Source organism: Populus nigra, chromosome 5 (assembly GCF_951802175.1).
Source record: "Populus nigra chromosome 5, ddPopNigr1.1, whole genome shotgun sequence".
NCBI lineage: Eukaryota > Viridiplantae > Streptophyta > Magnoliopsida > Malpighiales > Salicaceae > Populus > Populus nigra.
Genome location: NC_084856.1, coordinates 12,983,837 through 13,004,180, shown reverse-complemented (window position 1 = coordinate 13,004,180; position 20,344 = coordinate 12,983,837). Strand labels below are relative to the sequence as shown.

At 31.6% G+C, this 20,344-nt stretch overlaps 2 protein-coding genes across 5 annotated transcripts; both read right to left on the bottom strand.

The window, feature by feature from the left end:
* Positions 1 to 636: 636 nt before the first annotated feature.
* On the bottom strand, positions 637 to 5,660 carry LOC133695412 (uncharacterized). Of its 4 annotated transcripts, none has more exons than XM_062117399.1 (14): positions 5,507 to 5,660; positions 5,166 to 5,372; positions 4,971 to 5,066; positions 3,745 to 3,810; positions 3,601 to 3,666; positions 3,362 to 3,447; positions 3,204 to 3,249; positions 2,965 to 3,019; positions 2,600 to 2,680; positions 2,261 to 2,392; positions 2,050 to 2,177; positions 1,863 to 1,967; positions 1,127 to 1,294; positions 637 to 1,012 (listed from the first exon to the last, which is right to left on the bottom strand). In XM_062117399.1, exons 3-14 carry the CDS (start codon positions 5,010 to 5,012, stop codon positions 950 to 952), a joined length of 1,038 nt encoding a protein of 345 aa, XP_061973383.1. In that variant the 5' UTR covers positions 5,013 to 5,066; positions 5,166 to 5,372; positions 5,507 to 5,660; the 3' UTR covers positions 637 to 949. The 4 variants fall into 4 exon arrangements, with proteins under 4 accessions (XP_061973383.1, XP_061973381.1, XP_061973382.1 ...); XM_062117397.1 differs by having other exon boundaries at positions 4,971 to 5,060; XM_062117398.1 differs by having other exon boundaries at positions 4,971 to 5,060; positions 5,495 to 5,646.
* Positions 5,661 to 9,908: 4,248 nt separating this feature from the next.
* On the bottom strand, positions 9,909 to 12,688 carry LOC133694332 (triacylglycerol lipase OBL1-like). Its single transcript, XM_062115826.1, has 5 exons — positions 12,157 to 12,688; positions 11,833 to 12,026; positions 11,704 to 11,737; positions 10,796 to 11,406; positions 9,909 to 10,406 (listed from the first exon to the last, which is right to left on the bottom strand). Exons 1-5 carry the CDS (start codon positions 12,458 to 12,460, stop codon positions 10,107 to 10,109), a joined length of 1,443 nt encoding a protein of 480 aa, XP_061971810.1. The 5' UTR covers positions 12,461 to 12,688; the 3' UTR covers positions 9,909 to 10,106.
* Positions 12,689 to 20,344: the final 7,656 nt, after the last annotated feature.

The window sequence follows — 20,344 nt, the reverse complement described above, 5'->3', positions numbered from 1 at the left end:
TAGAAGGCGGCGTTCGATGTTGTTTTGGCATTGCACGTGCTACTCGATTGGTGTGGATTACACCTCATGCCAGCCATTTTTAAATATAAATAATAATTTATATAAATTAAAATATCTAATTACCTCTTACACCACATGATATCTACAACAAAACCATATTATAATGACAAAAACACCTCTACATACAACTTTGTTCTTTCAAAATCCAAGATCCAAGGATAATCTTATATTTTCACTGTTTTATTTTTAATAAAAAAACTCCTCAATACATATGTATTTTTTTCCCCTCCCAAGAACATGGCTATAACTTTATTGTTAATTTTTTTTTTTTTGAAAAGACAAATAAAAACCTCCCTCAAATGTTACAGTTATGTGCCCTAAAAAGCTAATTAGTATTTATACTATAGTAAAAACGATCAAATATTGAATCATTTTATTCTTAATCATTCTTTCAATAACAACTATAACCCATAAAAAAAAACAATCCTACTCTCAATTATATGCTAAGCTAGTTTTTTTAGCAAAGACAATATTATCTTTATTCTATTCTAATCTATAGTAATCAAAGTCTTGGTGATCAATAAAATAATAATAATAATAATAATGTTAGGAGTTAAAACAATTGTTTTCCAAATGTTAGACCAGCAATGTTAATAATAATAATAATAATGACAAAAAAGAACAGGATTGTCACAAGGGGAATTCCCATTCTTTACTACACGGCGCACAATCCCACATCTTGTGGATTCCTTGCTGCATCCTATTTAAGTACTTGCCAACAGAATTAACATATAAAACAGTTCGGCAATTGATTCAAAAGTTCCGGATTCTCAGTAGCAGGAGAAAATGTCAACAATAAACAACTATACTATTATTTGAACAAACTTCAATCCACAAGTTACACAACTAGCTGATGGGCAATCCTAGTTTTCCAGGGCCACAATTCTGTCTAGTAAGGCCTGTACCTCCAATCTGCTCTTGAAGGTCTTGCACTCCCCATACCATAACCCCACTGCAAAAAGAATGTTTCGTAAATTGATAGCGCTAAAAGAAACTCAGCTATCAAGCATTTTAATTCTTATGGGTGTAGAGCACCATAAAAGGATTCAACAATCTTCAGACTTACTTTAGAAGGAACCATATATGAACCCGCATCATCATAATCCAGGGTTCCATACATCCTGCCAAAGTTGCGCATGGGACCACCATAACCCCCAAAAGGTTCAGGAGCGCTCATCATGAAATTTCCACTTGGACCAGCATCATCAATAGGTGTGGCTGAATCTATTGCAACCTGCTCAGAAAATTACAGTCAAAAAGTCATGCTATGCAAGAGTTGAAGCCTCAGCTTTCTCCACAGGGACAAATGTCCTTATTACCGAAGGTTTTACATGCAGGTAAGTGTACATCACATAGTGTCATGCCTAAAGATCAGAATCAAACACCACAACACACATCCATGTATCAATTATTCAAGAATCATGCTCCAAGATGTAATAAGCAAGACTCTTGATGCATGCTGTTAGTGATAATTTGTTCTTTCAGGTGTTAATAACAATAATTGGTTGACCGGTGTACAAAATACAACAGTCGTGAAATCTAGCTTGCAAATTTCTTATTTCTTTAACATACTAAAACCACTCTTCAGCATCTCACAAATCCAAAAATGTCAGCACCACCTCCAACGTAGAGAGCATAAAACCCTTCGTTTGACTTATTAAGCATCAGAAATCCTTTCCCAATTACACTTCATTAAAAAACCTTCAAATTAAGAGCCCTTTCTGCTTACATCTCTTTTTATTCTGAATGAAAAATCAATTATTAACAAACACTCTAGGTAAAGGGAATGTTCCAAGTAATACCTGATGTCCACAAATCTCATGAGATCTTCGAGATACACGATCCGCAACACCATCTTCGGCAAAGGTTACAAATCCAAAACCTCTATGGCCAGTTCTCTTGGGATCCTGCATCCAATAAGCATGCAAAGGTGGAATAATTGGATGAAATTCGCTCTGAACTGTGCTACAAAAAATATCCTTATCTTACCTTAGGAACATATACATCTATTATGTGGCCAAATCTACCAAAATACTGGCGCAAATCTTCAGTGCTTGCTTCCTGAGGAAGCCTTCCAACAAAGATCTTTTTGCCCATTCCTCTAGATGATTCCCCTCCTAATCCAGCAGGGAAAAAAATACTGCATGATGAAAGAGTACTTGCTAATTTGCAAAAAATACCAATTTCCATTGGTACTTACTTCCATAGAATGGTCCAGGATGATCATACAAGGTGGGAGCACCAAGAGCTGCATATCTGGTAGCTGCAGAAATATAAGCATTGTATGCACCATATCCTCCAGGTGCCGTTCTTGCTATAGGCCTAAAGTCATCTTCCTGACAATATAACATTACACTGTTGATATTAACTGCATATCTATTTATTTAAATTTAAAACATTCTTAAAATGTATTGCAAATGAGATATCCTCTGAGACTACAGGTGACAGTAATTGCAAGTCAAAAAAAAAAAAAATCCTTTCCACCCACAAGACAAAATCAAGCCTTGTTTAAAGAGAAAAAGGATAGCACTGCTGAAACTTGCCTTAGGTGTTGCTCGATCTACAACTACAGTAGAGCCTCCCAATTCATGAGTTTCAGCCATCAAGCTGTCCACAGAATCTGTAGTGACAGACAAGATCCATTTCAGTATTTTGCATTAAAGAAATATTCTTCAACATCCATCACATCTCCATGAAGTGTTAGGAATCATTAAGGACACATTTGCTAGACCAACCACAAAAGATGAAAATCTCCATAAAGTAAACAAGTTCAATAGTTTGACAGATCACTACACCACATAATCATACAAGTTTCTGGTGTAACATAGTAACAAAATTAAATGCAATGTACAGAGTCTTGATAGTATAAGAAAAAATAATCCTAAGGCACATTAATAGTATGACCTGCACTTGCATATGTGATGAACCCAATTCCCCGATGTGCTTTTGAGCTATGATCCTGCACAACAAATTGATTGACAAAAATATAATGTTTCTAACCAGAGGAACAATTGCAAAAATATAATTCTGAAGACACAAAATGGCATGAATCAGTGTGGTCATTAGCACACACATATGCACACATGCAGAGACGCATGTAAATATGTTTGCTACATGCAATAATATATAAAGAGAGAGCTTACTTTTGGCATGTATAGGTCAATTATCTCCCCATATTTCTCAAAGTGACTGCAAAAGGAAAAACATATCATGGCCTGCGTTCAATTCCATATCAAACTTCAGGAATTGTGTTTAGCGTTGAAAGGAAACAAGTACACTGACCACCATCACACGTATTTACCTTCGGAAAGTAGTTTCTGTCACAGATGGTGGAATCCTGGCCACAAATATCCTTGTGGCTTTTTTTGTTGGTGCTCGCATCTCCTCCTGCCAAAACAAAACACAAGACGTTATCATGTGAGAAAACATGTACCGGTAGAGTGTGCCTATATTACAATCATATATATTATGCAAAACAAAGGGAAATATCTCAAAACTTTTAACTAACAAGACAAATTGTTCGAGTTTTTTACAGCCAACCTTTGGAGTAGCCACTTTAATTTCCAGCATTCTTTTACCAAGAAAGTGTTCACCTGATAGTACAGCCTGCAGCCAACAAGATTTCAGCACACAGACCATCTTAAGCGGCAAATAATTGAACAGAAATAAAGTCATATGAAATACCTTAGCATCTTCAGCGGACACAAAAGTCACATATCCAAAACCACGAGATCGACCTGATGACCGCTCCTAAACATGGAAAAGTATAAAAGAACCACTGTCAATAATGAAAATATACTTACCAAATTGCGCACTCTCAGACATTGATAGAAATTAAGCTGGTATGAGAAAAAACACTGCATAATGCACATTGCAGAACAAACTTGAAGAAGTCTCGATGTCCAAATATCATGCTAAGTGTCTATTTTCATCTCTCCCTTTCTCCCATCTACAGCTTCTAATTGTAGCAAACAATTACTAATGGTATTTGATATTCATTCATGATAAGCTACACCTTAGGAAAACAAGAAGAGCACTAAATACAGATAAAGAGTAATCTATCCAATCCAAAACAGTAGTTTGACCTAAAATACTGTAGAAAGGTTTTAAAATATGCCCACTGGTCCAATGCGATGCCACAAAGTTTGTATAACTAAATTGAAACTAGAAGCTACCCCCACCTTCCTACACTATATGAACAGACAAAACTCTCTCTAGGGCTAATGTACATGATCAGATTAGTCCGCACTTCTGTTGTGCATTCTAAGACTGTGCCAGCCTTAGCATGTTAGCTTGCTAGTGGTACTGAGAATAGATTAGGGGCTTCTTGCAAGGCTAGGAAAGCCATGTACGATGAAATCCTAGTCCTCCTAAAAGAAATAGGATTTCGATGAAATATACCCTGTCTTTCCATCTTAGTGGTCGTATGCATAGTGGGTACTAAAGCCCCAATCATGGCTACTAATAAAATAAGACTATGAACCAAAAAACAGATGAAATAATAGGTATAAAGTGAATTTCCCAATGTTTCCAAATTAGTCCAACTTTGTACATTTCCTACCATAAACTGGAGGTATATGGACACAGCAAAGTCACACAAGGCATGTGGCCCATAAAGTGAAAATCAACAGACAAATTTCCACCCATAGCATCCAGCCATCCAAAAATATAAAGTTTAGCAAACCTTTTTTACTAGTAGGATTGGATAAAATCGAACTTAAATTACGAACCTTTTATTACTAGTATGATTACATAAAATCAGATAAGATAATGACAAAGCCAGTAATAAGTACAGCCCACAATATAAGATTAGCCACGGATTCAGAAGAGAAAGGAAAAGAAAAGAAAAGGAAAAGAGAGAAGCATAAGCATAAAGCTTGAACATTTGGGTGGGAAAAAAAGGGGCTAACCTTCATAACAATACAATCCTCTAATTCACCAAACTTGCTCATGTATTCTCTCAGACCCTCGGTATCAATTTCCCATGGAATACCCAGAATCTACATCTCCAATCAGACACATAATAATAATAATAATAATAATAATAATAATAATAATAAGATTCAAACTTTATAAATTTGCATGACTTAAAACAATTAACTAACCACAAGCTTTTGGCTCATTTGAAACGAGTCGAAAGAAGAATCCCTTTGTTGCAGTTTGGTGAAGAAAAGGAAGGAAAAAAGAGAAACTCTAAAATTGAAACTGATAATCTTAGCTCTCTCTCACAGCTCTCTTAGAAGACTCAAAAGAAACAGAAGAAGGAAATCTTAGCTCTCTATCTCTCCTCTCGCAGTCGTGGGTGGTCGCTCCTGCACATAACAAGCACACAATAACCTCTTTCTCACAATTAAACATCACCATTTCCTCTGCTGCTAAAACAACCACAAAATTTTCCACATAAAAAATAAAAAAGAAAAGCGAGAGAATTTACACGCTCACTGACCTGGGTCTTGATTCTCAAAACCCTAATATTTCAGATCTCCTCTCCTCTTCTCTTTCCCTCCCTAAGTGCCCCTCCTCTCTATACTTGGCTCTCTCGCACGCGCCTAAAGATTCCACAGCTTTCGGATCGAATAATAATAATAATAATAATAATAAACCATTATTCTTTTATTTCTTGATTGGATATTGATTATTCATGGGAGTGGAGGTGAAGCTTCAGTTTAATTGCGTGGACCGAGTTATGGGCTAACTATATTTGCTTACGATAGTGTTTAGTGAGTCCATGAGCCCATACCCATGACCCAATATGATATGTATAGGCTAAAGAAAAAGAAATAAGCTTCCTTTTTTACATTTTGGCATGACTTTTTAACTATTATTTTTAATAATTTAAAAGTTATTTTTTATAAAAAATAAGTTAAAATAATTTTAATTTACAATAATTTTTGGTTAAAACTAACTTTTTCCTTAAAGAATATATGTAAGTTAGTATTCATAATCAAAAGTTTTGACTTTTGACTAAATCAAAATTTTGCAACAAACTTTTCTATTTCGGTTAAAATTTATTTCCAAATATTTATAATTATTTATGAATCAAAACTTAAGAAAAAACTTAAATTAATTTTAAAAAATCATACCAAATATAACCTAAATCAATTCAATTGTTTTTTTTCTTTTATCATCATTTTATTGTTAGAGAGAGAGAGATGTTAGGAAATTTGCTATTCTATTTCATTTAATATTTTTATCCAATTTGATCCTCATTCTGTTAATTGCTATTTTTTTATCATTTTCTTAATTTATTTTATTTTCAATTTAGTTTCCTCATTATTTTCTTTCATTTAGCTTTTATATTAGATTTGGTTTTCATTGTTTTGATTGCTATTTATTTATTTATTTAATTTTTTATGATTAGAAATTTTGCTTTGTGAATTTTTTTTTGTTTTCTTTCTATGAGATAATCTCGGTCTCATGACCTAAATTACTAGTTTTAAAAATTAACTAGATTTAACTTCCGTCTTTTTTAAAAATTAATTTTTTTAATCAATTTTATTCTTCGAAACTAGGTTATTTGGCTTTGAGTTTCGTTATTCTTTCCACTTTATTTTCTATGAAATTATCCCGATCTCATTACTCAAGTTGGATCAGATTTTTCTTCTTAACATTTATTTTTTAAAATTGATTTTTTATTCCATCTTTCTATATTAGGTTATTTGGGCTATCAGTTTTGTGATTTTTTTTCTCTTTTTTTTTCGAAGTTATCCCAATCTCATATTTCAAGTTGCGAGTTAGTCAAATTAACATGGGTTGACTCAATTTTTTTTCTAAATTTGCCTTTCATTATATAGTTTATTTAAGAGTTAAACTCTATTGTTTTATTCAATTTTTTTATATGAGGTTATTACAGTCTTATGACAAAGCCACGAATCTAGCATGCTGAATCGAGTTAGGTTTTTTCGTTGTTTATATTTTTTTTTTCAAGTTCATCCTGTAATATTTGATTTACTAGTTAATGAGCTTCGAATTTTATTCACTTTTTCTCTTTATGAGGTTATCTTATTCTTATTCAATTTTTTCTTTGTTATAAAAAAAGATCGATGAGACATCTTTAGAATATTTATAGAGTATCTTTTCATAATATTGACAACTGTTTATTTTTTTTAATGCTCATTAGAGTTTTTTTTGTTGTTTGCTTTTCTTTATTCATGTTATTAAATTAATCAAGATTATCATACTCATTTGAATCAATGACTTTGATCGATCCTAAATTTTCTTGCTTCTTTAAAAATATTATCATCGCCTTAACATTAGAAAAAAAATTGATTCAGCCCATGACATAGTGTAGGCCACATACTAGTTAAGCCTATAATCAGTACTATTTATAACATACATCTAATTTTGCAGCACTAAGGTGAATAGTTATGGAAGAAGTAAACTTGGCTAAAGTTGAAGGTAAGTCTTCAACTTATTTTCTAATAATATCATTTTTATTTTTCAAATCTTCTAATGATGATGAATAACTAGTAATACAACATAATGATTCATTTACTTGTGTTAATTTATCATATTTTTCAAGCAAATCATTATTTTTATTTTTCAGATTTTCTTGAATCTTTTTTATGAACTATATATAGATCCTAATTTTTTAAATTCATCATATAAAGACTTAAAAGCATCATACAACTCACTATAAAAAAGGATGTATTCATCATCCAAAGATTGTATCTCCTTTTTCGCTTTTAATGGCCATAAAACACATGTTTGCCATATGCTTTCTTCATCACTAGGGTTAGAATCTGAATCATCACTCTATATAGCTTTCATTGCTTTTTTGTAATGATGATTTTTTTTTTGTTTTGAAGAAGTGAATAATCTACTTTGATGTGTCATTTCTTGTTGTAATTAAAGCAACTTAGAAGTTCCTTGCTTGAATCTTTTTTATTCTCTTTTTCTTGAAATTTAGGAATCTTTTACCTCTTTATTTCTTCTTTAGGATGTCTCATAATTGTCTTATGATTAGTGAAATATCCTCCTCAATCTCTTCATCATCATCATCATCATCATCTTCTTCTTCTTCTTCATGGTTTTTAACATGATGTATAGTTTTGAATGCCAAATTTTCTTTGGCTTTTCTTCTTGTTCATGTTTTTCCATTGTAATTTTATGTGTCATCAAATAACCGATGAGTTTCTCCAATGAAAGTTTGGTAAGATATTTAGCTTCTCGAATTGTCGTCACCTTAGCTTCCCAAGTTTTTGGCAATGACATAAAAATTTTGCTTATGATATCGGCACTAGTGCAAGTCCTACCAAGAGCATCCAAAGTATTAGTAATAATAGTCATTTTAGTAAATGTACTAGTAATGGATTCATTTGAAAGCATTCTAAATAACTCATATTGATATACATGCATATTTATTTTATATTCTTTAACTTGATTTGTACCTTCATGAATAATATTTAAAGCATGTAAAATGTCCCTAATATTTTTACAAGAGTATATCCTATTGAACTCTCTATTATTCAAAGAACAATATAGAATGTTCATAGCTTTGGTATTCATGGAGAATAACTTTTTTATCTCCATTGGTATACTCAATCCTAGTTTTAGGAACTTGATGCCATTCTTAATCTTTATGGGTCTATAAGGTTTATTATTTTATAAATAGCTATAAATCATAATTAATGCATTGAAGGTAAATGATCATCCTAGTCTTTCAATAAATATTATTATTTTCATCAAATAAATATGGCCTAAAAATAAATGATTCTTTATTATGAATATTATAGCCAGTGATTATCATTCTACACAAGTCTAAACCACTAAAAAATAAAATAAATATAAACTTTTCTCCTACATTTTGGCAAGTGAAACCCAGCCACCCATCTTCCCCAAGTTTTCTCTCAATCTCTCACATCTCCCCTTCTCTGGTTTCTATCTTTTCTTAATTGTCTTTTCCAGTTTTAAGGTTCAAAGTCTCGAGAAAAAACAAAGGTATCTAGCAATCTTTTAAGGTATATATTTCTTTATTTTGGTCAATTCCATTCCTAAATCTCCATTTCCCGTTTGGCCAATCTCATGGGAAAACCTTGTTTAAAGCTCTGAAACCTATCAAATTGAAGCTATCAAGCTTTTTTTCCATGGCTATCCACTCTGCCGGTCTGGTCACTCTTCCTTTCTACCAGTGTTTTATTTATTTATTTATTAGCGCGCGCGCGCGCGCGCGTATATATATATATATATATATATATATATAAGGGTACACTATTTCAAAAGATCAGATTCATTCACTTTGTTTCCTTACAAAGCCTATTGAAGAAACTTACGCTTCCATCGGAAGACAATATTTTTTTTTCTTTTTTATGCTATTACTCCTATTATTTAGGTTGGGGATAATATGCTATTTCTAGATTAGAATGAAGTGATTCGCAGCAGGGAATCTAACACTCAGTAGTTTCATTAAATAGGTTTTTCCCGATTCTTTACTTCAACTAACCGAAATTAATTGATGGTTTGAATCTGTTTTAATTTTTAATTTAAAAAATAAAAACTCTCAGTTTATTTATTTATTTTTAAATAAAAATCGAACAAAAATAAATAAATTAAATTCGCCCATGACAGATAGCTAGCTGAGCTATTGTATTCTAGAGAGGATAGGTCAAAGCGTGTCTGTTATATCGGTTATACATAATAAGGCTTTTGTCTACTGCAGAGGGCTCAAGTCTCCATGACAAATGCGAGATATATACTTGTGTCTTAGCCTATACCATGTCAGAAATTAACTTCAATCTTTTGAAGATGTTAAAATTTATTATCATAGCACCTGTAATTTTTAATGAGATTGAAGAAAAACTGCTAGACCCTCTATTCAATAATTTTATAAAGAATCAAAGATAGAGATATTACAAATTTGTCGTCATAAATATAAACTAATGCAAACTTTTGTTTTAATCATATGAAGATATTACAAATATATTGTCATAAATACAAACTAATTTACAATATATAATTCATATATTGAAAAGAATGTATATATGAAAAACGATTACGATTTCTTTCAATCAACTTAATCCTCTGAAGTAATAAACCGTGAGCCATGATCAATCTTTTGTTGCATCCGAATCAGAGACACTTCCAAATTTTGGGTCTTGAAGACGGTGGTATATAGTGTCAGGTCCCAACCGTGTTAAATTAACGTAATCTTGTGGAGAGTGAGCTGACAAACCTGGGAGTATCAGTCCATACCATCTAAGCAGTATCAGCAACCAAGATTCTTTATAATCGGCCCCCTTTCTGTAGGGTAAAATGAAGCTTCTTACTAGCTCCCATAATGCATTTAGAAACCTCGGTATAGCAGCGAATACCGATATATAGTTCTTGTGTGGTTCCTCTGAAACTATCTGCATTGAAAGGACTCACGTTCATGAACATTTCAAGGCAGCACAACAAGGATGAATTTTAACAGTATTGCCAAGTTTCATTGCAAATTGTTATTGGTGGATGCCACATTTGTGTAATTCATTTTTGAGCCTACTGTTGGTAAAATTGTTGAAGCATATATGACGGTAATGCTGGCATGGAATGCCATTAAACACGAACAGCAATACGACAATTTCTCGAAAAGACATCGTGCCCTATGTTTAGAGTGATATTTCTTCTTCTTAAAGGGAAAAAAGCAGCTACAACATTCAAAATAATGCTAAAAATCAATCTTGTTATAGCTGGTGTCGTGGCATGCATAATTATGTATTTATTGATGCTTTTGCATGAAGAGGTTTCGGCATTTTACCTTCCCATAATAACAGCTATTATAGTAGACGCATGTACCAAAATGCTTGAAAAGAAATGTCGAATCATCTGTGGGCAACCTGGTAATCACATCATTACAATAAACGAATCTCACGTACTTAAACTTGTGCTTTTGCATCTGGCTCTCCATGAACCTCTTGAATTCCCCATCTCCAACTCTTGGCTGACCAAATGTATACACGCCTTCCAGCCTCTGTAATAACCTTGTCTCTTCATGCATTGCTAGAACAGCTGGGAAGAGAGTTGCAATTGCGCCACCCATGCTGTGACCAGTCAATATAAATTTTGTCTTTTCGTTTTGTTTAAGAAGTTGTTTCAATTTCTCTCTTATAGTGTAGTAAGCTATCGGTTGGCCATCGGCTTGTTTAAATTCCCGAGGCCAGCCTTGGTGCATTAATAAACCTAATGCTTTCATAAAGCCACCATGAATTTTTCCTATGCCAGGAAACTCATACCAGGAGATATCGAAATCAGTGCACCATGCATCCGCATCAAAGGCTTCCGTACCTCTAAAGGCCACGACAATTATGTCAGGGTCTGCATTTTTATCATGAAACATGAAGCCTTGTGTTGTACGTTTTTGTTGAAAATCTGCAGGCACACCATTGATCGTTGTTATCTAGTGATTTGCGATGAGGAAAAAAATGAAGGTTTTGTCTACATTTGATCAAAGTTAATGGAGAAAACGGAAGTTCAAAGATGCAGGAGGAAAGGAAGATGATGATGAAGAAAGTTTTGGACAGTCATCAGTGAAAATGCGATCAGGTGATCATGGATCTTGTCCACTTATGGAAGTTAATTCTCACAAGGAATGTACAGGTAATTAAGATCACATATACACGCATGTATGACTGTCGAAATAATTTTCCCAATAAGATTGTTTCTTACCATTCCAAAAATCATAGTATCCAATTAACTCCATCTGCAAAAAACAATTGTAAGCATTAATTAATTCATGGATTGACGGGTCTGTCTAAGGAGCTGCAGCATAAAATTTAAGACTTTCACACCATTTACCTTCCAGTGATTTCTAACTGCATTTTCGACAAAGGCTTTGTTCTCATAAGCTACCTTTGCAGCCATTACAGAGAGTGCACTGTAGTATCTGCTATCACCATGCTTGATATTCTTGTCTAAATCCACACGCTTGTCTAAATGTCCAGCAAATGATAAGAAAGTTTTTGATTCCTTAACTGGTCTTTCCACCCTACCTGCACATGATTATCAAATTCAGGCTAATAAACACATAATTTTCTTCTTCTTTTTTATGATGAATCAAGTACATAACATATTTGAACCTGGAAAACGAGGACTAAGTGACATTTATAGCTGGGGACTAACCTCGTAAAGAATTTATGAAGAGCACAAAAATATTACGGTTACATGATATAAGGTTTAGCCACATCTCAACTCTTGATCCAAACGATGCCATTGGCCTGGCTATAGATTGCAGGATTTTTTGTGATAGGAGAGAGAGAAATATAAGCCATCGACGATGGAGATTCTCCTCCTTTCCATCTGGGAAGTCCACAAATGCTTTTTTCTCGATGTCGTCGTTCCATAGTATACGAAACACATTCAGATAACTCACTTCTTCAGGTCGCAACACCAAATAATTGCCAGGAATTACAGAAGTCATTGACATATAATATATATTTTATACGCTTAGGAGCATGAATCTGCCCAGAAGACTTTATTTTCAATCCTTTCAAGGGAATATATATTTATAGCAAACTGTTTCTGATTACTTATCTCTAAATGAGTATTTAACTTTGTTGAAGACAAAAGTTATTAATAATGGAAGTAAATGTGAAGTCTCTACTACTTTATTAATAATATTTGTTATTGACTAAGGACTGACTAAACATTACCAGTACTGTCTTCTGCACAATATTATTATCATTGAGTTATTTATGAGAGTAGGTTGAAGCCAAAAGAACAATCTTCACATGGCAGAGGTTCTTTGTTACAGTAATCCGCTCAAGGGAAGAATATTTTTCTAATTTGGCGTAGGACAGATGCCATTTGCCAATTGCTTGGACGTGCAGAGTTGGAGATTCTAGTTCTGAATTTTTTATAAAGTCTCTTCTTTTCGCCACAAAAATGGAATAAGATCCCATGAGTGTCTCTGAGGTAAATCATATGGTTCCAAGACTACACCTTTCATGATGCACGTTTATTCTATATAAGAAATTAATAATAAATAAATACCTCAATAAAATCGGTTATATTATATAATATTATTTCATGATGCATGCTTGAAACCAAATATTATATAATGCAAATTTGAGATATATATATATATATATATATATATATATATATATATATATATATTGCTAAATTTGCAATCGTACTGCGCGTATTCTAATTAACATGGAAATGTTTAGGTTTTAAACACTGATATTGTTAAAAATAAACTAGATTTATATATTTTAAGAAAAACAAAAGAATTGCTCGACGGGTTGAATTAGAAAAATTAATCTACTTATTGAGAATTGATTGATTGATTAAGTTGATAAACCTACTTTTATTGTTTAAAACAAGTTTTTTTTAATTTAGTATAAGTTTTTGATTGTTTAAGAATTTAGGTTTATAAATAGACTTGTAATTAGAACCATAAATATAAATATATATAAAAAAAAACACTTAATAAAACATTTTTTTTTCTCAAATTCCTTTTTATTCTTTAGCTTTGCAATTTAGCATTTCTACCCATATTAAACTATTACACTAATTTTCTTCCAACAAGAACAGCAAGCGTACGCATCAAAAGGTTCTGCACCTCTAATTAAAGGCCAAAGCAATTGTATATATCATGCATGGTCATCTGTTTTATCACGAAGTAAGAAGGCTTGCTTGCGTGTGGCCTTATCTTGACAATCTGCAGCAGTACAGCAACAACGATAATATCTTAATTAATAATAGTTCCCAAAGAAATCAATGAACTAATTATCAATCATTTTTCAAATATTCAAGGGCAAAATTGATCAGAATATAAAGGCTAATCATCAAATATAAGATTATATTGTCCCTCCCAGTGATCCTGGACAATAGATATTCGAGGTAGGCGTGGTTCTCATAAGATGCTTTTAGAGAAGCCATAATGGAAAGTTCTGTTCAATTCTGTTCGCAAATCGTAATCTCCAGTAAAAGATACGAAAGCTGCTGATGTTTTCTCCGGAATATATATATTCTTAATTTATTTCATATGGTATTGGTAGTTCTAACACTCCTCTCTTGTAATCTGTCGTTTAAGGAATGTCATGTAAATTGGGGGGCTCAATTATTATATATATTGAATTTGATATTAATTATTCTAACACTCCTCGTCACGTGTAGCCTATCTTTTCAAGTTTTTCAAGTAGATTAGGCTCTAGGATGGATCTTTACTAGGTCATTAGGCTTAAATATAGCTTCACTAGTATATTGAATTGATAATTGAGTTTGTTTCCATCTAAAAACTTAAACATTACGGTAGGTTTTTCATTTTCAACTTTATATATTACTTTTATATTAACAATTTATTGTGTGTGGGATTGGTGATATTTTATAAGTAGTTTAGTGAAACTTAAATATTTATGATACTATTGGAAAAAAAAAGTGAGTCATAGCTTGTTAGCTAATCAATTTACTTACTGATATCCTTTTGGGTGTTATATATTTAAAGGAATTGCCTCTTTCTACTATTAATTAGAAGAATTGACCAAACTAGAAAAGTTTAATTTGTAGTTGACAAAAGTCATAATATATACAATCAATAGTATTTGAATAAACACAGAACTAGAGAGAAAAAGTCCTAGTCAAAGGAGTTCTCTATAAAATAAATAATAGGTAGGAGATTAAAGTATAATTCATCCATGTATCAATAAAAGGGGAATTTAGCTTGTATTAGAATATAATAAATATTTTTATTTGATATAAGCATACGCATAAGATTAGAATTACCTATATAAGTAGGATTTAAACTTTGTAACATTATAAATAGAATCAAATGTACTATAAACTAAGGTCAACCAAACATATTCAAATTTCTGTAATTTATATTCTATCTTTTCCTAAAGGGTTTTATTTCTTTAGATTTATTTATTAATTTCCTTTAATTTCTTTATTACTTTATTTATTGTCCACAACTAAGATAATTGCAAGCTTTTCTCCCTTAAGTCTTAGGTGTTTTATTTCATAATGGTATTTTAGAATAGATAGCCTTTACTAATAGTTCGAGATCTAAAATCCTCATTTCTTTTAATTAGAGGTAGTTATTGTCTTGTTACAAATTCAATTCTAAAAATATTTAATTAGTAACATAATAAATTTGTATGCCAATGGGAAAATGATTTAAAATATGTTTCAAAAGTCATTAAAATATGTTAAAAAAAAGGTAAACTCATTTTTATTGTATTGGACAAATAGTAAGTACAAACAATAGAGAAAGATCAGCCTAAAAATCCACCATCTTCCAAGATTTTAATAGATCAACTATTGGAAGACATGTCTAGAGACAGGTATTCAATGTCTAACTCACAACTACAACACAAAATTATATTTAAAAACAACTCTAATGCTCTTAAACAATCTTTTATATTCTCATCAGTTTTAATAGGGCCATCACCACCAACCATGAACAAACATGTTCATGCATCATCACTATATACACACTTATACATGTATATATTGTATAGATTATGCAACGTTTTATGATGGTCACAACAATCTATAATAAATTTTAGCCAACCAACCATGATTGTTCCTGAATGAGCATTTTACTATCAATGTATAAATATCTTTAATATTAATATAAAAGCTCTTTAGATGGAGATGACGAGCACAAGTAACATAACATATAACAATAACATAATGGTGGTCAACTAAACCATGTAAGCCATATCTAAGCACTTAAATATGATATAACACAAGCTTAATCATAATAGGCCTAGTAAAATATGAATGTATTGTTAGTGTATATGCTCTGTATGCAATTAGTTGGTTACACGTGACATTTAATTTATTTATGTGAATGAATCTAATATTTGATTAATATATATAGAAATTTACAGGAGATCTAACATTTATAGAATATATATAGATCAATGCAGATAGTTTACACTTAAAATAATAATTATTTTAAAAAATTACTCATTAACGTTTAGGAGATCCAACATTTAGTCAAACCACACATTTAGTCAAATCACACATGACTTTTCTAAGATGTAGGAGATCATGACACGTTGCTAAACGGTGCATTTGATCTATAAATGTAGATCAATAATTGTTGAATTAATAAATAAATTATTGAATTTATTTAAACCTAGTTTATTTAGGATTATGATTTTTATGTGGGCTAACTTATTAGAAACCTAATAAGTCGTACATATTAAACACTATTAATAAAAAATAAAATTGAAATAATTAATCAAGTGTGACTTGATTATGAATTAAGTTTTAGAGTTTGAGGACTAAAATGTAATTAATACAAGGGATTATAATTCTAAACCTAGAAAAATCAAGTAAGGACTTAGTTGAATAAATTTTAAAAATTATCCTAAAATAATATATATTATATTATTTAAAGGGCAAAGTGATATTTTTCTATGGTTATTAAGTTTTTCTTATGAATAGAATGTTATGTCTAATGTTTTGTATGTATAATGTATTGTACACACTCCACCTATACTAACATTCAGAGTAGAGAAAAGAAAAGGCTAGCACTTAAGGTACATAGATCTCTCATTTCTAAAAAGGTTTTAGGATCTTTCTTATTGATGGTTCATATGAATTATTATTAAAGGCTAGACACTTTGATAACTTATGACATGCGATATCCTAGCCTTGAAGAAGTTGATATATCAAACCTTAGAAAGAAGATATGATCTTAAAGTAATCTTTGCTCAAACCATAAATATTCTTAGATTATCTAATTGGATTATTCGAACTCTAAAAAAATTAAATTATTGTCTAACTAGATCATTGGGACTTTAAAAAAATTTAAATTACCATTTTTGCTGCATCTAAGAGTTTTAGGAAACCCAACATATATACATTTAAGGGACAAATTCTAGGAAAATCTACAATAATAAGCATTTTAGTAAAGATGTTTAGAATGTTTATACCTTCCACAATATGATATTTTTTTGTGTATTGGATGTAGCAATAATCATAACCCAATCTGAGCATGATAACTTGTAACACTTTACATACTCCTCAAGTAAAGAAATAACCACAAGTTAATTAGCTCCATAAAATTTTTATTCTATACCATAACCTACTATTGAGCAATGCTATGCTTCACGAGAATATTATTTAGATGCTTAGGACTATAAGAAGCCATATTGGTCATGTTTAAGGTTCATGAAAGGTTTTGTGGAGCTAACCAATCTATAATTAAGATGGGGGTGGCTTATCATAAACAATGGCTTTTATTGGCCATCCACAACCAAGGATTGCATTAGTTATGCAAAAACAATGCTAAGAATGTTAATAGTTTTGTCAACTCCAACATACACTTTATAATAAACCTAATATAGTGGTCAAAACATAGCTATTCAAAGGGAGGGAAATAGACATAATTGGCAAGATATATCCTTAATAATCAAAAGGACATAACTACATTATAGAAGTCACGAATTACTTCATTAAAAGGGTGGAATATATTCTTTATCGATCGATCAATCAAGAAAAAATGATTAAATTCATTAAGGAGAATATCATACATAAATTTGGTTTCTCATAAACAATCACAACTAACCAAGGGTCAGTATGAACTGGAAAGGATATGAAGTGATTTGAATAGGATTATAGACTTAAAATAGTCTATTTTACTACTTATAAATGAGGAAAAAAACTAACCAACAAAACTCTTACCCTCAACATTAAAAAAGTAGTCATAAATAATCCTGAAGTATGGTATGGTGACCATATAGGACTTAACAAAAACTATTTTAAGAACCTTACCATTTATTCTAACATATGGTCATGATGTCATGTTAACTAGGGAGTTTAAATTATAATTCCTCAAAAGGGTTGTTTAATATAAAATGGATAGCTTAGATTATCAATCAACTATATTAGCTTATATAAAGGACTTGGATGAGGTAACACTTTATATTTTAGATTATTTTTTAGAATATAAGATAAAGGTAAAGAAAGGCATATAATAAATGTAATAAATGTGTTCAGTTGAAATATTTCTTAGAAAGTGATTTGGAATAAAAAGCCATATTTCTAATTGTCTATGAGAATTCAAAAATATAACAAATAGTCACCTAACTAGAAGGGATTAAACTTTATTTTCAATGCTCTTAAAAGAGGTTCTTATCACCTAGCTAACAAAGATAGAAAAATACATTATTGATTAATCAATGATTGTTATTTGAAGAAATATTATCCCTACTAGAATACTAAGCTAAAAGATGGTGTTCTTGAAGGAAGTAAGGGGATTGACTTGGAAATAACAACCATAAGATTACAATAAGATTATTGTTGTTGCATCTTAAGTATAATTAGTTATGCATGAGTTTATAAATTGGTTCAAATTTGAGTTTCTCTTTAAATCATGAATTCAAACTATTAAAAAATCATTTAATATAAAAAAAAATTATTTTTCAAATAAGATAAAGAATAAATTATGGTTGTATTTTATAAAAGATTAGTGCATGAACATTATTCAATTGTGAAATAACTAATGATTATATCTTTATAAGATTTCCTAGATGAATGAGCCTTATCAAGGTCATTCAATGCCTCTTTCGTGATTGTCTTTGTTGTTTGAAAAGAGTAGAGATAGTGTTGACAAACTTTTAAAGAAATTTATTTTTCTACATGAATAATGACTTTAGTCTCTCTAAAGGTTAGATTAGACTTAGCCTCAAAAAGCTCCCTAACCAATTTTTCCCTTATACAAGCCACCTTGGCTTCTTGAGACTAGACTTGTAAGGATGTATTTTTAAATGATTGCTAACCTATTGGATAGTTGAATACATAGCCTCTCATGATTATGTTTAAAGCTCTAAAAAATATTAGATAGTTTCATAGTCCTATAATACTTTTGTTGCAATATCTCTAATACTAATAAAAGAATTAATACCCTTTTGTAGTTGTACCAAGACTTTATTTATATTTTGACCAAATAAATCTTTGTGCTTTGGGGAGATTATCCTTCATAAACTACTTCAAACCATCAATAAAAGGTTTATTACCTAAAACACTTTCCTCTAGGGTAAGAATGACTAGTAATAACTCTCACAATTGGTTTTTTTTAAAGTTTATTTTAAGATGTGAAATGTCCACTAGTAGAGGAGCATAAATTTAAAAGAGTTGGACATCTAAGTTTCTTTGATATAAAGAGAAAAATTTTCATTTACGATTAGAAATATTGAAATTAAAAGTTAAATAACAACATGGACTTACATGCCAACTTTATGGAGTCATTACAAAAAATTAAAATAACACCATGATTTTTTTCCTCTTCAATAAGAGATGCAATACCCAGCATCAACACCGGTTTGATTTCAACCGTAATAGAGGCTAGTCACACGGCTCCTAGTGCCCCAACAACAGTCAGTATAATAGCCAGCATAAGTCTGATTTTCATGGTGTTCATTCTCCTACCCTTGCAAATTGGAAGCAGAGCAACTGGCAGCAGACCAGACAATTTGCTGGTTCTGGGCAGTGGCCTTCTCACTGATTTTTGAGTAGACTGTCAAGTGTCAGCTTTGCTTCTCCTTCGGCCACACCGCCCCTCAATGTGCTCAATTTCACAGTAGCAGCCACCGACCCTCTGCTCATCTTATTGTTGGTTCCGTTTATGCAGGAAATTGGTTCCGGATACTGGTGCAAACCAGCATGTTATTATTGATCTTGCAGCTCTGACCAATTCTAATCCTTATCTTGGTAATGATCACTTACATGTTGGTGACGGTAAGGGTCTTCCCCATATCCCATGTTGGGCATGGCACGTTACATTCCCCTAAACACACCTTTATTTTATCTAACGTTCTTCATGTTCTTCATATTACCAAACCATTGCTATCTGTTCAAAAAAATTTCATGATAATAATGTTTATTTTGAATTTAATGCCTCTGTGTTTTATGTAAAAGATCTCACCATTAAAGCAATACTCCTTTCCGGTTAGAGCAATGATGGTTTATACGTTTTTTTTTAGTCTTCTACCACTGTCATTCCTCAAGCATATTGGTTTCCTTACGTCTCTGCAACTACTAATATATGGCATCGTCGATTGGGTCACCCTACTTCCTGTATTTTCAATTTGTTAGTTTTCAAAAATAAAATAATGAGTACTTCTAGGCGCTCTCTTGTTCAATGTCAAGCTTATCCGCTTGGCAAGTTTTCATATTTGTCTTTACGACTGACGGACCATAAAACTTCTGCTCCACTTGATTTAATATTTAGTGATGTTTGGGGCCCTGCTCCTATGTTTTCATTTGATGGTTTTCGTTACTTTGTTATCTTTATCGATGTGTATACAAAATATATCTGGTATTATCCTCTTGTTGCCAAATCAGATGTGTT